Source organism: Poecile atricapillus, chromosome 21, assembly GCF_030490865.1.
Source record: "Poecile atricapillus isolate bPoeAtr1 chromosome 21, bPoeAtr1.hap1, whole genome shotgun sequence".
In the NCBI taxonomy this organism is placed as follows: domain Eukaryota; kingdom Metazoa; phylum Chordata; class Aves; order Passeriformes; family Paridae; genus Poecile; species Poecile atricapillus.
This window is the reverse complement of record NC_081269.1, coordinates 5,354,210-5,371,729: the sequence shown is the minus strand read 5'-3', so window position 1 is coordinate 5,371,729 and position 17,520 is coordinate 5,354,210. Positions and strand designations below refer to the sequence as shown.

The window sequence follows — 17,520 nt, the reverse complement described above, 5'->3', positions numbered from 1 at the left end:
TGGGCCCCGCGGGCTCTGTGCCTATGGATGGGATGGACTTCAGGAACTGTTCCCTCTCCCCAGCTCAGTATCTTTGGCCAAATACCCCATAAAGCAATGGAATAGGGGCAGGAAAGCTGAGCCAGGGGAAGCAGGGAAATAGGTACCCCCTCACAAAGGCTAAAGGAGGTACACACAGCCCCACATGAGTCCCCCATAGAACAGGGGATTCTTTATTTACACAGCAGCTTCTCCTGAATACAGCACCAGGCTGGGGGTGCACAGAGGCAGCACCCTCCCTCCCCTCTCTGCCAATTGCCTCTCAGCACCCAGTTTGAGATCCCTTCCCACCTCCCAGAGCAGCCTTTCTTCCCCCTCCTGCATCCTGGCCCTGGCACACCCAAGCCAAACAGCCAGGCCTTGCCCTGGGGTGCCTTTCTGGGCCATGAGTCTGTGACACCACCACCCCACAAGGTGGGGACAGCCCCAAGCCAGGGCAGCATCGTTCAGTCCATCTTGGTGGGCTCCTTCTTACGCAGCCTTGTCTCACGGACAATCTTGGCCAGGGATAGAAGAATTGGAACAGCCATGGGCAGGAAGAGCGGGATGTAGATGGCAAATTTCTGGTCATCAGGGAAGTAGAGGAGATGAAGGAGAGATGGGTCAAAGAAGGCCCTCTCTGAGGAGGTGACAGCCTCCTTGCTGGCCTGGAAAGCTCCGTGCAGGTGGCCCAGGGACAGCTCGGTCACTGCGCTCTGGACTGAGGCCACTGCCTGGTACACCTGGGTGGGAACAACATCAAGGGTCAGTCCCTGGCCAGGGAGGGCAACAGGGACACTCAGCCCCCTCTGCTCCCCACCTCAGGGTGCCCCAGCCCTACCTCAGAGGCAACATCATCCTTGATGACGATGTTCCCGATTTTGTCCAGGAGCTGAGCCAGCGAGGTCAGGGTGGTGGACACGGTGGCGATGTTCTCCACAGTGTGGGCCCAGAGCAGGTGGTCCAGCTCCCAGTCAGCCAGCCCTTCATTCCCTGGGCTCTCCAGCAGGAACTCGGGGGGCACCTCTTCCTGAGACAGCCCAAAGAGTAACCTGGGAGTAGAAGGGATGGTGCCAGCCCACATCACAAGCCTGCATTCCCATGAGCTCCCTGCTTTTCTTCCCTGTTGTGTTTAGTCCCAATCCTGCCTAACTGTCTCTGGATGTGTGGCATGATAAGCCAAACCTCCTACCTCATGAGATGGGAGATGTGCCAGCATCCCTGGCCACAGAGCAGTGATGGTCAGTAGCCAGCACCTCAAAGGCCACAAAGGGCCACCCTCAGCCTCCCAGAGCCCACAGAGGGAGGAGTGACCAAGATGTTTGGGTACAGCCTGTTCTGACCCCACTGATTTCCACAGAGGCCTGGGGATGGAAGAGCACATCCTCACCGGAGCTGGGCCAGGAAAACCTCCATCACTCGTGCCATGTCCACATCCACATGCAGAGGGAGGGAAGCTTGGGGGGAAGCAGGGGCTTCAACGTTGTAAACCTAAAGGAGAACGTGTCAGCAAGGCATAGCTGGGGCCTCAGGGCCAAGAGGGTCACCAGCTGGGAACGGGGAGCCACCACCTTGTCCCAGCGCTGCCAGCACCCCCGTGGTTCCCATACCATAATGCCACCCCAGCGAGGGCTGTGGAAGGCGTTGGTGCTCACTGGGGCTCCATCCTTGTCCTGGATGTACAGAGGGGAGTGGGAGTGCTCTGGCACATAGAGCAGGAAGTTCAGCACGGGGTAGAGTGAGGCAGCACTGGAGCCTGCAGTAGGACAATCACAGAACTCTTGTGGCTGGCAGGGACAGCAGGAGCAGCCCACAGCCCCTCCAGCAGCTCTCACATGGGCTGGGGGGAAAGGGAGCCACGGTCCCATGAGACAGATCCCAGTGAACCACGAGCACAGTGCTCACCCAGCCGGGCCTCCACGGGGTTGATGACGTGTGGGAGGCTGTGAGCACTCAGCAGGAAGCTGGAGGACTCCTTGTCATAGCGTGGTGTCACTCCTAGGACAGCGTAGTACAGGATCTGCAGGCACACAAGGACATGTTGCTGGCAGAGATATGCATCCCAGGGAGGTCAGGGCTGAGCTTTTCCCACAATCTCTCCCAGCCTTCACCTGTGAATCCACAGAGAAGTTGGCCACCAAGCTCAGTTTGTCCAGGACGGGCTTAACGTAGTGGTTCACAGCCCCCTCGATGTCCCAGTCCACGGTGTGGGACTTGGGGTCAGGGTTCAGCAGGCTAAAGGTGATCTCATACCCTGCAAGGACCTGCAGCCTGTGAGGCACTGAGGCCGTGACAGAGCTCCCAAGAGCAGCAGGGCCTGTCCCCTCCTCCCTGGCCCACCCCAGTGTGGGTGACCATGGCCCAGAACAACTGCTACAGGCAAAGGGGTCTGTTAGCCCAGAAGACATCCAGGCATGCTACAAGCAGGAAGGGGATCTTCCCCAGGAGCAGAAGGCTTTCCCGAGGCCAGGGAGCAGGGATGGAGGGGACATCCATACCCAGGCTGGATTTCAGGTAGCGCCGTGCGTCCGGGCTGAGCTGACCGTCGGGCACACGGTCCGAGAGGGCGGCGGCGATGGAGCTGGCCGTGAAGGACATCACCTGTGTCACCTCCCGGAGCCGGGCCTGCAGGGCAGCCAGGCTCCCCCCTGCCCTCAGCAGGGCACTGCGGTGCTTCCCCACGTAGACATTGGTGCCCTGGGGATGGGACAGGGTGAGGGCTGGGAGCAGCACCCTGAGAAAAGCACAGTGCCACCTGTGACACATGCCACCTCCCAGGGGTGAAGCACAGAGGCTGGCACCAAAGGGGGCTGCTCCCTACCTGAGGCAGGAGAGAGGAGGTTTCAGGGAGCACGTACACGGTCAGAGAACCCAAGGCAGTGTTCTGCAGTGGGTGCAGAGCAGCATCAGCCTCTGGGGAAGATGGAAGCACTGGCAGGGTTGGGAATTTCACTCCAATCCCTGTTTCACTCTGAGACAAAGCAAAGTGTGTTCTCTGCTCTGCCAGCCTCAGGAAAAAGAGCTCCCCAGCAATTCCCTGCTCCAATACCTCGTGCAGTTGCTGCAGCCAGTGCTGCCTCCTCCTGAGCCGTGGTGCTGCGATAGCGCATCTCATAGCGGGACGTGACGCTGGTTCTCACTGTGTGTGGGGGCAGAAAACCTGAGTGAATCTGCTGATCCCAGGCCCCTCACAGGAGCCCGGTGCTCACACAGGGACAACTCTCAGGGGGCACACGGCACAAGGTCCTTTGGATGCCAGTGGGGTGAACCACTATGGGATAGAGCATCACTGGTCCACACTGGTAGTGAGACAGCACCACACCAGCCAGACACATCCCACCCTCCGAGGGCTCCATCATCCCCATCCCCAGGCAGTGGAGCTGGTCCCTTCCCTGCAGCACCCTGGGACGTGGTTGTCCCACCCCTGCTCCCCGCACTGCCAGCTCAGGGCAGGATGATGTGAATGGGGCACGGGGTCCCGAGAGCTCCAGGCTGCCAGGGAGTGAAGCAGGTTGGGACCCCCAGGAAAGGACGAGGCAACCCATGAGGAGCAGACAGGGCAGGGACAACCAAGGGGATCTCTCACGGTTCACGGAAATCTCCATCTCCTGCACGTCCCTGAAGGGCAGCGGCCGCGGCAGGTCCCCGGGCACCGAGCCCGGCCCGAACACCACGGCCATGGGCACCACCAGCTGAACCTGCACGGGGGCAGCGTCAGCCCGGGCTCCCGAGCGCCCAGAGCCGCCTATCCCGGGCCCGCCCGGCGCTCACCGGCTGCTGGCCGAGCCCATCGATGGCGCCGTAGGGCAGGGCAGCGCGGTAGGTCTCGGTTGTTTTCCACCACAGCGGCAGTCCCAGCACCACGGCGATGGTCGCGAAGGACAGGGCGGCGCGCCGGCCCCGCGCCCGCTCTGCGGGAACAGCGCTCAGCACCGTCCCGGCTCCCCGGGGACCGGGGTCGAGGAGCCGGGAGACAGGGAACAAACAACGAGCATCCGAGCCCGGCAGTACCTGCCTCATCCGCGGCCATCGCTGCCGCCGCCACCGCCGCCGCCATCTTAACTTCCTGGCCAGGGCCGGGGGGGCGTGCCAGCCCAGCCAATCAGAGCTCACAATGCCAATGAAGGTAGCCAATGGACGCTGCATGCGCTGCGCGGCGGCACAGATGGGCGGGCAGCGGAACCAATCAGAGCGCGTATCGGCCGTGAGGAGGCGGGCTTTGGCCTCTACGAGTGCCGCGGAGGGACACGTGGCGGCACCGCCCGCGCGCAGCGGGGCCACGCCGACTACCGGGACCGGGAGCGAGACCCGGAGAGGGGAGACAGGAGCTCCTCACTCGCCCCATCGCCCTTAGGGTGAGCCCACCCACCCCCTGCCAAGCTCACTGAGCATCATGATGTGTGTGGGCGGGCTGAGACCCAGCACGGCTCATTGTATAAGCGAGCACAACACGCTGCCGGTGATGCCGGGAGCGGGGCGGGGGCCAAGAGCTCCGGGGTGCCCCGCGGCGAGGAAAGAGGCGGCACAGCGCTGTCTCTACCATTTATTCGTTGTTAGGCTATTTGGTACACGGGGTGCACACGGCGAACACAACACAGGCGCCCCAAGGGCGGCAGCGACCAGGACTGCAAAGCTAGGGCAGGGCAGGGGCACCCCCAGGCCTCCCCTCCTGCCCCTCACGCGGCCTGCCCTCCTCCCCTCACGGCCCGGCCGGAGCCCCCGGACAAAGGGGCACCCGGGTGGCTCCCCTGGGTGGCCCGGCTGAGCCGGACCCCTCATTCCATCTGCGGACATCCCGCGGGGCGCTCCCCCCTTCCTTCCCCTCCCCGCGTGGTGGCTCCCCTGGGCGGCTGGGGTGGAAGCGGGGTGTGAGCGGTGGCGGGGAGGGGGCCGGGGCGGGGGCCGGGGCCGGTGGGGTGCCCGGCCGGGGCTCAGTACGCGTGGTTGGCCACGTAGAGGGACTGCCCGGCGGCCCCCGAGTCGTCCCCGCTGCCCTCGTACTTGCCCAGCGCTGCCAGCCCGTTCACCTGCGGGGGAAGGAAAGGTCAGTGGTGATGCTGGGGTGCCACTCAAGGACCCCAAGTCGCTGGGGACACACCCCTCGGGGTCCCCCCGCTCATGGGGACTGCTGGGGAGCAAAGCCCAAGGACGTGGCCCTTGACACCCATCATTCCCCTATGGGAACAGAGCTCTCACTGTCTCCCCTCCAGAGACAGTACTGTGTCCCTTCCATGGGGACCACGGCCCTTGGCACCCCTTGTCCTAAGGGGCACAGCCTTTGGTGTTTTCTCTCAGCCCGTGGGACGTGGTCCTCAGCCACCCCTCCTCCCATGGGCACACAGTCCTCAGTGTTCCCAGCACGCCAGCCCTTGGCACTCCCGTCCCAGGAGGGTCACCCCCATCACCTCTGCACGCTTGACAAACTCCTCGGTGGCAGCATCAGCGTTGTCCCTCTGCCCACGCCAAGCGCTGAGCGCCGACGCCTGCAGCGCCCGCCCGTAGGAGAAGGTGAGGGCCCATGGCCGCACCAATGGGCACGTGTTGATGGCGTTGAGGTTGATGGACGCCTCCTCCTCACTCTGACCCCCAGATAGGAAGGTGACACCTGTGGAGAGCAGGGTTATAGCAGGGGAGGGCACGCAGGTTATCGCTCTCCTGGTCTTTGCCACATGCCAGGGCTGGTACCTGGCACGGCTGGGGGCACGGTGCGGCGCAGAGCAGTGACGGTGGCCATGGCGATCTCCTCCGGGCTGTACTTGGTGGGGCAGGAGTGCCCAGGGGTCACCATGTTGGGCTTCAGCAGGGTCCCCTCCAGGTAGACGTGGTGGTCACTCAGTGCCTTGTAGACAGCTGCCAGCACCTGGGGAGGACAGGCAGCGTGCAGTGCCGTGGCATGGCACAGCACAGTGCCTGCCCTGCTGCCACCCCACCACTCACCTTCTCCGTCACATACTGGCACCGCTTGAGATCGTGGTCCCCATCAGGCAGGATCTCCGGCTCCACGATGGGCACGATGCCATTCTGCAAAGAGCAGAACAGGCAGATGCCATCACACTGATGTCCCTGGGCATCCCTCAGCCCCATGGCTACGTGGGACAATGCCCAGACCTGTGGGGCGATGCTCAGCCCCGAGGCTCAATGCCCCGCTAGGCGGTGATGCCCAGCCCCATGGGATGCCCAGGCTGGGAGGGTCAGTTCTCGGTCCATAGCAACACCTGGCCCCAGGGATTGACACCTGACCCTCTGGGTGATGCCTGTGCCACGGGCCAGTGCCCCACGTGAGCTGTTACCCAACACAGGGGTTATGTCCAGCCGCTGGGGATGATCCCCAGGGATCATCATCACTGCACAGGCGCAGTGCTGAGCCTCACAGATCTGTGCATACCCCACGGGACAATACCTGCCCACACAGGTCAATACCCATCCTACAGGTCACTGCCCACCCTGTGGGGCAATGGCAGTACCTGCTGGCAGATGCTGGCGTAGCGGGCCAGGACGTTGGCGTTCTCCATGATGGCAAGTGCAGAGGGAGTGTGCTCGCTGATCTTCAGCACGCAGCGCCACTTCGCAAAGTCTGCCCCATCCTTCTTGTACTGGGCACAGCGCTCCCACAGCCCATCCAGACCTGTGGGGCAGCGTGTCAGCCCCACAGCCACAAACCCCACGGCCCCAAACCCCACAGCCCCTGCTGCACCTACCCTGTGTGGTGGTCTCGCCATCAGTCCCAGCCAGAGGCACAACACCCTTGTCCACCTGTGGAATGTGAAGAAGGCAGTGCTGAGTCTCAACAGCACCCTCCCAGCACCCTCAGCACCCCACAAACCCAGCAGGACACCCCCCACACCTTGATGCCCACAACGATGCCCTTGTCCTTAATCATCTGGACAAATGGGGTGCCATCATCAGCCTTCTGGTACATGGTCTCGTGGAAGAAGATGACGCCCCCGATGCATTTCTTCACCCGGCTGTCGGCGCTGAAGAGGATCTGGCGGTACAGCCGGCGGTTCTCCTCCGTGTTTTCCACCCCAATCTGGTTGAGGCGCTTGGCCATGCTCCCTGCAGGCACCCAGCACCCTCGTCAGCCTTCATCCAGCTTGGGGAAAAGGTGTGGTGGGACAGATTTCCCCCCCCTACAAACTGACCTACGGACTCATCGGCTGCCAGGATGCCTTTCCCCGGGGCCACGATCCGCAACGCGATGTCCGACAGCTCCTTCTTCTGCTCGGCCGTCAGCGCGGGGTGTTGGTGCGTCATGGTGGCGGTGGCTGCGGGCGGACGGGGACTGAGTCACGCAGCACCGGGGCGACACCCCGAAAACACACGTAGCGCCTTCCCCGGGGAGCGGGGACCCCCACGGGGCTGGCAGCCCGGCCCCACCGGGCAGGGCACGTTGTGTAAGCCTCGTGGCAGGGATCGTGGAGGATGCCGGGCAGCTCCCAGCCATTTTGGTGCCTGCCAGCCCGCCCCCAGCCCAGCCATCTTGAGGGAGCGCAGCTCCGCGGGGACCCGCGCAGGACACGGGGGGACCGGGATGGTGCTACCCCGGGGATGGGAATACCCGCGAGGAAAAGAAACAGCCCGGGGACGGGGGTACCGGGGGGAGGAGGGGGCGGAAATACTCCGGGAACAGGGGAAATAAAAACCCCAGACAGGCACTACCTAAGTCTGGAGTTAGCCGGGGTTTTGGGGTACCCCGGAGACGGAGATACTCCGTAGTCGGGAATAACCCGCGGGGAGGTTACGCGGGCGATGACGATAACACGGGGATACCGGGGGACGGAAATAGCCCGGGAATGCGGGACGGAGCCGCCCCAGAGCGGCACAATCCGGGGATAGAAGTACCCGAAGTTTGGGATACTCCAAGGATGGCGACAGCCCGGGGCTAGTGCCGTCGCGGGGCCGGTGATGCCCCCGGGAACCGGGGCGCTTGATCCTCCGGCCGGCACCGCAGAAACTCGAGCTCCGCCAGCGCAGGAGGAGTATCCTGGGTCCCCCCAAACCCCCAATACCCCCGTGCCCAGAGGTTTCTCTGCCCTGGAGCCCCCCAGCGCGGACCGACCCCCGGGATGCCGCCCGGAGACATCCTGGAGGCTCGGCGGGGCTGCCGGCTCCCGCCGCCGGGACTCCCCGGCTGTCCCCCCGGCAGCTCCCCCCAGCCCCCCGGCTCTCCCCGACCCCCGGTTCCCCCGTACCGTGTAGGGCGGCGGCGACAAGCACGGACTGCGGGCTGCGCGCTCCGGCCCCACGGTAAATGTGGCTGCGGTGCCGCAGAGCTACGTGACCGGCGGGGCGGCACCGGGCAGGACCGGCCCCTCGCTCCGCCCCGGCCCGCCCCCGCCACCGCCCGCGCCCCCCGCCGGCCACACATCCCCCCCTTCCCGCCCGGGTCGTGCCCCCCCGCCGGCGACAACCCCCGCGTTCCTGGCGACCCTAAGGGGACAATGTGGGGACCCCACTGTATCACCCCTTTGCAACGCCTTGCTGGTGATGGGGACCCCTCTGTGCCCTCCCTGCCAGCGCCCAGGGACACAGCTGAGTCACCCCTAGTCATGGGAAGCCCCCCCCCCCCGTGCCACCCAGGCTCTCCATGATGCCATCTCCAGTTGCTGCTGGAGACCCCTCTGTCCCACCACCCCTGCTCGGTTATGGGCAGGGACCGCTGACACCCCCCTGCTGCTGCTGGGGACCCTGCTGTACCCCCCTATTGCCACAGCCAACTAAGGACAGCCACCCGTCCGTGCCACCCCCCGTGCTGTGCCCCCCTGTTTCCACTATTATCTAAAACCAAAGACTTTCCCTTCATCACCTCTGGGCCAGGGACCCCCTTGTCCCACCCCCGGGCTGGGGTCACTCTTACTGTACAGGACACCCTGTCTGGGTCACCTCTGTGCCCAGGGGCCAGCAGGATTGAGCCCCAGACCCTCCACAACAGGGTGGGGACACTCACAGGAGACCAACCCCCCTGAAAAATCACCCACAGCCGGCACAGGGACAATAGCAGTGTCCCCACTCGCCCCACGGGGACGGCTGCCAGGGCCCCACCGTGCTGAATCCCGCCGTAAAAGGAGGCTCAGCCGCCCTGCGTGGCCCTGATCCAGGGAAGGGAGCACATCTCCCCGCATCCCAGAGCCAGGGCCCCCCACTGCCGGCCTCGCTCCTCGGGAGGCTGCTCCCGACCCAGCGGGGTCACAGGGCAGGGAGGGAGGCAGTGCCAGGGAGCAGCGAGCGCTGCTTCCCCACGAGCCACCCACGCACCCAGGACGTGGAGGCACAGCCCCAAACACGTCCATTTGCCGGGTAAATAAATCAGTGGGAGCGCTCGGTGTCACAGCACCCGCCCCACGCAGAGCGGCAGGGCTGTGGCAGAGGGCAGAGGAAGGTGATTTCCACCCCCCTTGGGCAGGAGAAAGAGGCCATTAAAAACCAGAGCACTTGTTGGAGTGCTGCTATTTTGGGCCAGCGCGGGAGAGGGAAGGAACCGCGTGGTCCCCATGGCGGTGTGGGGAGCATCCTTGGGTCAGGAACACCGGGACGGGGATCCCGCAAGGAGCTGCCCCAGCAGGGAAGAAGGGAGGTGAGGTTGAAGCTGTGCTGGGAGCCGGGGAGGCCCCTAAGGGAGCCCCCCCCTCCATGCAGAGCAGGGACCAAGGGGGGTTGGGAGCAGGAGCTGGCAGAGCTCCCAGTGCTGGCTGAGCCATGGGATGCTGCGTGCTGGAGCCAGGCTGGGAGAAACATCCCCATGCAACAGGCGTGTGCCCACAGCCCTGTGCTATGGATCCAGCCTCTGAAACCTGTGATAAGGTGAGGGATCCAACCTTTGGAACAATTCCCACGCAACAGGCTCGTGCCTGCAGCCCCAGCACAGGGTGCAGGATGCAGACAAGCCCCTGCAGAGCCAGGCACAGAGGGAATCTAGGGCAGGAGGAGGAGCGGGGAGCAGGGGAGGGAAGCTGGCTCAGCCCGGGCACTTTGGCTGCTGCCGGGGCCGCAGGGTGGGAGCCTGGGGAACGTGGTCCCTTATTGAGAGCAAACACTGGCAGAGAGGGGGGGACGTGTCTCTCGCCAGGAAAGAGGCCCCAGGGTGGCAGGGAGCTGTGCCCACAGCCCCGGAACAGGAGCAACCGGCACAGGCTGGACAAGTTGTCCCACCCACAGCACGAGGAGCTTCCTGAATGCACACAGCAGGTGGGAAAAAAGCCAACACAACTTTATTCAATAAATAATTACAACATTAACAACAGGAAAGGTTTCAGGCTACAGGCTATAGCGGCTCAGCAGCTTCCTCGCTGGCTGGCTTCAGGCCCAGGTAGCACAGCATGCTCTGAAACTCCTGGCAGTCCAGAGCCTCCTCAGGGACAGCCGACAGGACCTGGGGACAGCAGCAGAAATAGTGTTTGGGTTGGTGTTGCTGCAGTCACAGCAAGGGTGAGCAATGAACCATAAATCTCACCTTTTTTATATTCTCCTGTATCTCCTCATGGCTTCTCAGCACTTTCTGGGTATGATGGAGCTTCTTCTCCAGCCCACGGACCTGTGGTGGTGGGGGTTGCCTGTGAGGACTCTGCTCCAAACCTGAGCAGGCACCGACTCAGAAGGGAGAGGGGACCCCTGCCCATGTCAGGAGTGCTGGAATTAGGTGACCTTTATGGTCCCTTCCAACCCAAACCATTGATTCTATGACTGGAGCCGGGGCAGGCCCTTGAGGCTCCCCATACCTGCTCCAGGTACTTGTCAGTGAGCTGCATGTTCTCATTCTCTTTTTCCACCAGCAGCAGCCGCAGATTATCCACCTGCAAAAGGAACAAGCCCTGCTGAGACCCCTCAGGTGGGGGAAAGCTCTGCAGTGAGGTGTGGGGAGCAAGGTCTGAAGGGGTGTCCTTGTCCCTGGTGGGGTGACATGAGGAGCCCTCAGTCCTGCAGCTCCCCAGCCTCGCCTCCTTTCCACAGCGTGACCCGCTGCGGGATGCAGGCAGTGCCCACCTGCTGCTCCTTGTCCCTCATCTCCTCCCGCAGCATCTTGGCTTCTGTCTCTGCGTGATGGAGCAAGTGCTTCAGCTCAGAGACTTCTGCCTTCAGCCTCTACAGGGGAAAAAGGGATGCTGAGAGGGGTCTGTGGCCAGCAGCCCCCTGGGGTGCTGCCCCATCCATGCCCCCATCACACACCACGACTTCTCCTCTCATGTCAACGAGTTGCAACATCTTCTTTTCCTGCTGTTTCACCAGGTCCTGCAGGCTCTTCTCATTCTGACAGGGAGGAAGAAGCAGGGTCAGGCAGTACCCAGCCCTGGCCACCTCCAGCACCCTGGCACAGGTTTTCTCATGTTTGAGGAGGTCAGAGAAGCCAGGAGCACCCATGGGGCATCACCAGATTTCTCCATGTCCTAGATCAGCGCCCGTCCCAGTTCGGTGCTGCCCTGGGGTGAGCGCTGGCCCACTTCTGGTTCACCTCAAGCTTGGTCCTCAGCGCCGTGTTCAGCTTGGCAATGGTGGCAGCCTGGGTATGCACCTTCTCCTGGCTCTCAGCTGTCACTGTCTTCAGGTGGACCTGCAGGTCAGAGCTACAGGAGGGCAGGGGTGGTGAGTGAGTGGGCATCGCAGCCAAGCACAGCACCAGCTACCAAACCCCCTTCTGGGCATGCCCCTGGGCCCAGGGTGAGAGAAGATGCCTGGTCCAGCCCAGCCAGCTGGAAAAAGCCCATCTAGCCATGACAGGAGAGGTCTAATCCAGGGCTGAGGCAAGAGGCAGACCCACCAGGCTGCCCGCACTGTTCGTGGCCAGGACAGTGATGCCCCTCCCCAACCCTGGATATGACCCAGCCCTGAACTCACATCTCTGTCTGCAGTGCCCTGAACTCGCTCTGCTCCAGTTCTTGGATGCGGGAGCTCAGCATGGCAAGGTTGGAGACCACAGATCTCAGCTCCTTCACGCTCTCCAGCAGAGCATCCTCGGGATCTGCAGGCGAGAAAGAGCCTCCTGAGCAGCACAGAGGGAACATCAGCCCCAGGGCACACAAAGGAAGGCGTGTGCCTGCTCATCCCTCTGCACAGCAGCCCTGCAGCTTCAGAGCAGGGTCTCACACAGGGTGACACAGCCCCAGTACCTATTGGCTTTGGCACAGATGCAAGTTTGTCCTTGGAAACTGTACTGCTACTTCTGGTGGTCTCATTGGCATCTGCGAGAGGAGAGGACAGTGGCTGTGCCCAGCCCTACACATGCCCCAGCACGGGAGGGAGCAATCCCCATCCTGAGACTCCCCAGAGCCCAAAGAGGGAGTGCCACCTCACCTTTCCCTGCCACGGCTTTCAGGACACTGCCCACAAAGGAGCTGCCAGCGTGGCTCGGGGTGCGGCACGCCGGGGTGCGGCACGCCGGGGTGCGGAAAGCCGGGGTGCGGAATGCCGGGGTCCAGGCACGGCGTGGGGTCTGCCAGCCTGGGGTCCGGGGCCCTGGGGTCCAGGCTTTGCTTCTTGATGGAGCATCAACATCATCCTTCAGAGGGGAAGGAGAGTACAGCACCAGAGTGCAGCTTGTGACTGCCCCAGCAAGCACAGGGTCTCAAAGCCATGCCACAGAGAGCCACAGGTGTGTGACCCCCCTGGGCCATCCTGTCATCCTTGTCCCCAGCACAGGTCCCCTACCTGCTCTTCCAGAGCAGCCTTGAGGCAGTCAGCCAGCTCCTGCAACCAAATCTTGCTCTCCATAATGTCCTTGGAGCACCAAGAAACTTTGCTCCTCTGTGTCTGCAAGCTGAGGAGCTCAGCCTTGGTGCTGTCCAGCTCCTTGCTGAGGGCAGCCTGCTCTTCCCTGTGGGATGGCATCAGCCTCAGCAGGAGCAGTATTTCCCTTCCTTGATGTGGGATGGGGACATGCCTGCCTCTCACCATGAACCAGCAATGGTGCAAATCCACAGATTTAGGCAGCTTCCCTCAAGATGGGGAAACATCCCCCCCACAGCCACTCCCACCCACCTGGACCACCACATTTGGCTGGAGCAGCAGTGACCATGATCAAAATGTCCCCTCTGACACCCCAGGAAGGGCTTGATTTCACAAAAATGGAGGGGTTTGAGTGGAGCAGGTGAGAGGGGCAGTACCGCAGGTGTTGGTGGGACTCCATCAGCTCCTCGTGCTGCAGGACACGCTCCTGCAGCGTGGCCAGCGTGGAGTTCAGTCTGGCCTCCACCTCCAGCAGCTGCGTGCGGCACATTTGGTTCTCCTGATCCAGGAACTGTAAGAGGGTGGGGGGACCCAGCTGTGGCCAGGCAAGCAGAGACCCGAGGGGGCTCACTGGGACCCCCAGCACAGACACTCCCATGCCTCAGGGTGCTGTTTCTAACCAGGGGCAGCTTTATCCCAGCAGCCCAAACCCTACAAACCAGTTTACTGGGGACACAGGACAGGCTGAGAGACAGCTCCATGCCCTCAGGGAAAAATTTATCTCCAAGAAAATTATCTCCAAGAGCTGCCCAGCCCCCAGCCTGGGAATCCCTGCCGGGCAGGATGAAAAGCTGCGCTACGTGCGGGATGTCAACCGCCCTCGCAAGCTCATCCCCCCTCTGTAGGGGAACTAATCTTGCTCCTGGCCATCTGCCAGCCTTCCCAGAGAGGCCGTGACCGGGCCGGCAGCGCGTGATGGCGCAGGCAAGGTCAGGCAGCTCCTACCTCCCGGAACTCGATGGCCTCCCGCAGCTCCTGGCACAGCTCCTTGCACTCCTGCTGCAGGGAGTTCCTCTCCTCTGCCAGCCTGAGGGGATGGGATGGAATCAGGGGGTGCTGTGTTTTGGGGGGCAGAGGTGGGATGAGGCTCAGGACATCAGGGCTCAAACCCACTGGGCCATCTCCTCCCACTGCTTCTCGTTCTCCTGCTGCAGCGCATCCCGCTCCTGCTCCATGCTGGCCAGATTTATCATCACGGAGCTCAGGTCTGCAAGGGACAGAGCTGTCAGACAGGAGGGACAGGGGCAGTGGGGATGGGGCAGGTCCCACCCACGTTGCCCACCCCTACCTTTGCCCAGGCGCGAGTTGGCCACTGTCAGCTGCTGCAGCTGAGCCTCTGTGTCCTGCAGGGTCACCAAGGTCTTCTCCAGCTGGCAGGATGCCTGCGGAGACACGGTGCTTGCTCAGGGGTTCTCTTCCCCATGGGAATATTCTCTCACCAAGGGGTGCCCCAAACCACCCCATGCCTTAGACACCTCCTGGCACTGAGAGGAGGCACCCCTGTACCTCCTCCTTGGCTTGAAGAGCTTCCTCTGCTCGTTTCCGTGTGGCAGCCAGCTCCTCCAGGCAGCTCTGCAGCTTGCTGGGCACACGCTCCAACAGGGCATGGGACTGGGACACCAGGGCCCTCATCTGCTCCCGCTGGGAAGGGACACAGCAGCGGGCAGAGCTCAGTGTGGCACTGGTGGCACTGTCCTGCTGTGTGACCAGTGACAGGTCACGGCACCCCGGGCACAGAGCGCTGGCAGGGCAGCGAGGGGCTGAGCCCCCACGGGACACCCCTCACCTCCTCATCCAGGGCTCTCCTTTCCTTCTCCAGATTTTCAAAGGTGACGTCTAAGAATTCCCGGAAAGACTGTGCTTCGGCAGAGAGGGATGCCTGTAGGGTAGGAGGGATGAGTCAACACTGTGGTGGAAAAGCCACATGCAATGGCCATGAAGGGAGGCAAGTACCAGCCCTGAGGCCAAATTTGCAACAGATTCCCAAGGGCAGCACCAGGAAACCTCTGGTGCACCCAAGACCATTGCAGAGCATCACCCAAGCTCAGGACATGGCGCTGCCCTTCCAGCCCCTGATCCAGTGTGGGGTACTACTCTCAGTACCTGCAGGTTGATGGCATGGGCCAGCAGCGTGCTCAGCTCCTGCTGGGAGGCCAGGCTCTGGTCACGGGCACTGATCTGGGCGCTGGCATGGGCACAGAAAGCCTCCAGGAACAGATATCCCTGCAGAGGAGAGGACACTGCTCCAGCCATGCTGTCGCACAAGGGGAAACTCCCAGGAGCCATCCCTGTATCAGGACTCCTGCTCCCAGGGGGGACACAGCCCACACCAAAAAAACATCCAGAGAGCTCCATCACACAGCACTTCTTGCCTTCCACACTGGGATTTTCTTCCCCTGGGATGCCAGGGAGAGCCTCATCCCCAGAGATGGGTAGAGGTGCAGGATGCCCCACCAAAGGCATGAGGACAGCTGAGACTGCCTCGATCCCACAACAGCTGCCTGCTTACCTGATCCTTGGCTCGTAGGGCTTCATCTACTCGCTGCCTGATGGCATCCTGCTCTCCCAGGCAGCTCTGCACCTTGCAGTGCTCGAGCACAGCCTGGCACTGGGACACCAGGGTCCTCTCCTGTTCCTGCTGTGGGAGGCGACAGCACCATGAGGAACCAGGTACAGCTGCTGTGTGTCCAACAGGTCTCCCAAAACCAGGGGAAAGGGGAAGCAGAGGGATTTGCAGGAGCTCACCTCCTGCATGAGGGCTCCCTGCTCATCCTGCAAGCTCCGAAAAGCAGCATCTGCAAGGCCTCGGAACAGGAGGCTCTGGCTGCTCCCGGTGCTCTAGAGAAGGGACAGGGACACTGGTGTTATGGCAGGTGGCACAGGCAGCACCAAGCACATGCATGTGCCCTGTGGGGCTGAGATCTGGCACACTCATCGCCAGTGACAGCACCAGGCACCCAGCTCCAGCTGCAGATCCTGCTCCACTCCCCGCTGCCACTGCACAGCCTCTGTTTCCCTCCGCAGCTCAAGGCAGAGCTGCCAGTAGATCTCTTCCTCCAACTGCATCCACCAGAGTTTCACACCAGCCCTGCTCCACCCTGGGGCCAGCGAGAGCTGGTCAGCCCTGACACCTCCCCTTCTCCCACCACGTGCACCAGGGATGTTTCCCCCCACAAGGGTTCAAATCCAGCAGACTCAGCGGGTTGATCCGGGCGTGACAATGCAGCACCGGGCGCATGATGCCGTGATGCAGCAGCCGCGCTTTACTTCCACTCCACCAACCCAGACGGGGTCACCGTCTTGCCAGTGGCACAAGGACACTGTCACAGCACCGAGGCTGCGGGGGACAGGGTGGCATCGCCTTGGAGAGGACTCTTACCCCTTCGGGGTGGGTGGTGTCTGTCTGTGTGAGTGCATCCCTCTGCTTGGCTGGCCCCACGCCAGGCCGCCGGCTCTCCTGCCAGTCACGCAGCTGCAGCGAGAGGGCTTCGATGATGATGAGGGTGCTCTCCAACCTCCCCTCCAGTTCTGCCCGTGGCAGGGTCTTCAGCTGCTCCCGGGGACAGCTGGGGACAAAGAGGGGCTTAGGCCAAGGACAGCCCACAGGTCCCACAGCCTCATGCAGAGGGGCATGTCCTCATACTCACTGCCAGAGCAGGGAGTCTGTTTCCACAGCACTGTCCTTGGCACAGGGGACGATTCCCCTGGACGTGTTCATGCTCCTCTCCCACGTGTCCCGAGGTGTCATGAAGGTGCCAGTGGCCACGGAGAGCACTGGGGTCGTGCTGGTGCCTGTGGCCATGGTGGGTACAGGGGTTATGCTGGTGCCAGTGACCGCAGTGGGCACGGGGGTTGTGCTCGTGCCAGTGGCCACAGTGGGCACAGGGGTCGTGCTGGTGCCAGTGACCACCGTGGGCACAGGGGTCGTGCTGGTGCCAGTGGCCACAGGGGTCGTGCTGGTGCCAGTGACCACAGTGGGCACAGAGGTGTCACTGCTGCTGGCATCCTGCTGTGGCTTTTGGAGGGGCAGGCTGTTCCACACGGATTCCATCAGGAAGGAGTTGTTGAGGGTCTTCTCCAGCCACTTGAGTGGCAACACCCAGGACACAGCACCTGGGGTTGTTTCAGGCAAGGTGGCAGGGGTGACAGTGGCTTCTGACACAACAGGCTCCAACCCACTTGCATTGGTGGGAGGGAGGCTGGGTGTGCTCTGTTCTGGGGGAACAGGGGCAGGGAACTCGGCTCCCTCAGGAGCACCTTGGCAATGCAGAGAATCAGCACTCCCATCTGCAGATGGGGGCTCAGAGGCCACAAGGCTGCAGGAAAATTCTGGAGGTGCTGCTCGCCACCATTGGAAAGGAGCTTTCTGCGGTGTGGAGCTGGTGCCAGGAGGCCCTGGGGTACAGGAGGCTGTGCTGGCATTGCCAGGGGATCCAGAGCTGCAGGGAGCTAAAGCAGAGCTGCCTGGAGAGTTTGGGTTGCAACACACTGAGCTAATAATGTTGGGGGGCCCTGGGGTGGTGCTGCCTGGGGATTCCAGCATGCATGGCTCCAGGACAAGGCTGCACATGGTGCTGCCAGGGGACTCCAAGGTGCTGGGCACCTGGATGGAGCTGCACGGTGGGACTGGCACAGTGTTGCCAGGGCACTCTGAGGTGCTGGAGTCTAGGATGGAGCTGCACAAGGGGACAGGCACGGTGCTGCTGGACGGCTCTGGGGTGGTGGGCACCAGGATGGAGCTGTGCAGGGGGACTGGCAGGGTGTTGCCAGGGCACTCTGGGGTGC

At 62.7% G+C, this 17,520-nt stretch overlaps 3 protein-coding genes across 5 annotated transcripts; all 3 read right to left on the bottom strand.

Moving 5' to 3' along the window:
- Positions 1–179: 179 nt before the first annotated feature.
- On the bottom strand, positions 180–4,096 carry PIGS (phosphatidylinositol glycan anchor biosynthesis class S). Of its 3 annotated transcripts, XM_058854623.1 has the most exons (12): positions 4,030–4,096; positions 3,790–3,929; positions 3,605–3,716; positions 3,068–3,157; positions 2,840–2,931; positions 2,517–2,715; positions 2,130–2,272; positions 1,924–2,038; positions 1,629–1,774; positions 1,409–1,509; positions 860–1,070; positions 180–761 (listed from the first exon to the last, which is right to left on the bottom strand). In XM_058854623.1, the coding sequence occupies exons 1-12, from the start codon at positions 4,073–4,075 to the stop codon at positions 486–488; spliced, it is 1,671 nt and encodes a 556-aa protein (XP_058710606.1). In that variant the 5' UTR covers positions 4,076–4,096; the 3' UTR covers positions 180–485. The 3 variants fall into 3 exon arrangements, with proteins under 3 accessions (XP_058710606.1, XP_058710608.1, XP_058710607.1); XM_058854625.1 differs by lacking the exons at positions 3,605–3,716; positions 4,030–4,096 and having other exon boundaries at positions 2,840–2,989; XM_058854624.1 differs by lacking the exons at positions 3,790–3,929; positions 4,030–4,096 and having other exon boundaries at positions 2,840–2,989; positions 3,605–3,721.
- Positions 4,097–4,548: 452 nt separating this feature from the next.
- Positions 4,549–8,339, bottom strand: ALDOC (aldolase, fructose-bisphosphate C). The gene is made up of 9 exons (XM_058854642.1): positions 8,211–8,339; positions 7,161–7,283; positions 6,863–7,074; positions 6,717–6,771; positions 6,483–6,643; positions 5,956–6,039; positions 5,704–5,878; positions 5,424–5,623; positions 4,549–5,045 (listed from the first exon to the last, which is right to left on the bottom strand). The coding sequence occupies exons 2-9, from the start codon at positions 7,270–7,272 to the stop codon at positions 4,950–4,952; spliced, it is 1,095 nt and encodes a 364-aa protein (XP_058710625.1). The 5' UTR covers positions 7,273–7,283; positions 8,211–8,339; the 3' UTR covers positions 4,549–4,949.
- A 1,857-nt stretch (positions 8,340–10,196) lies between these two features.
- SPAG5 (sperm associated antigen 5) lies at positions 10,197–16,564 on the bottom strand. Its single transcript, XM_058854419.1, has 21 exons — positions 16,383–16,564; positions 16,115–16,301; positions 15,481–15,573; positions 15,245–15,373; positions 14,839–14,958; positions 14,522–14,614; positions 14,242–14,376; positions 14,024–14,117; positions 13,849–13,942; positions 13,681–13,762; positions 13,113–13,246; positions 12,658–12,823; positions 12,304–12,508; positions 12,120–12,191; positions 11,848–11,971; positions 11,465–11,576; positions 11,182–11,262; positions 10,999–11,097; positions 10,734–10,808; positions 10,469–10,549; positions 10,197–10,387 (listed from the first exon to the last, which is right to left on the bottom strand). Exons 1-21 carry the CDS (start codon positions 16,535–16,537, stop codon positions 10,280–10,282), a joined length of 2,439 nt encoding a protein of 812 aa, XP_058710402.1. The 5' UTR covers positions 16,538–16,564; the 3' UTR covers positions 10,197–10,279.
- Between the last annotated feature and the right edge of the window lie 956 nt (positions 16,565–17,520).

Bases quoted from the DNA above. Each gene is read 5' to 3' on its own strand.
- PIGS (XM_058854623.1), bottom strand. From the start codon at position 4,075: ATGGCGGCGGCGGTGGCGGCGGCAGCGATGGCCGCGGATGAGGCAG. The intron at 2,273-2,516 runs GTATGGATGTCC...AGGTCCTTGCAG, and splicing joins CTACCTGAAATCCAGCCTGG to GGTATGAGATCACCTTTAGC. The intron at 1,510-1,628 runs GTATGGGAACCA...GTTCTCCTTTAG, and splicing joins CTCGCTGGGGTGGCATTATG to GTTTACAACGTTGAAGCCCC.
- ALDOC (XM_058854642.1), bottom strand. From the start codon at position 7,272: ATGACGCACCAACACCCCGCGCTGACGGCCGAGCAGAAGAAGGAGCTG. The intron at 6,644-6,716 runs GTAGGTGCAGCA...GCTGCCCCACAG, and splicing joins TGGCGAGACCACCACACAGG to GTCTGGATGGGCTGTGGGAG. The intron at 5,624-5,703 runs GTACCAGCCCTG...TGCTCTCCACAG, and splicing joins CGTGCCCCCAGCCGTGCCAG to GTGTCACCTTCCTATCTGGG.
- SPAG5 (XM_058854419.1), bottom strand. From the start codon at position 16,537: ATGGCCACAGGCACCAGCACGACCCCAGTGCTCTCCGTGGCCACTGGC. The intron at 14,377-14,521 runs GTGAGGGGTGTC...GTCCCTTCCCAG, and splicing joins GGAGAGCCCTGGATGAGGAG to CGGGAGCAGATGAGGGCCCT. The intron at 11,098-11,181 runs GTGTGTGATGGG...TTTCCCCTGTAG, and splicing joins ACATGAGAGGAGAAGTCGTG to AGGCTGAAGGCAGAAGTCTC.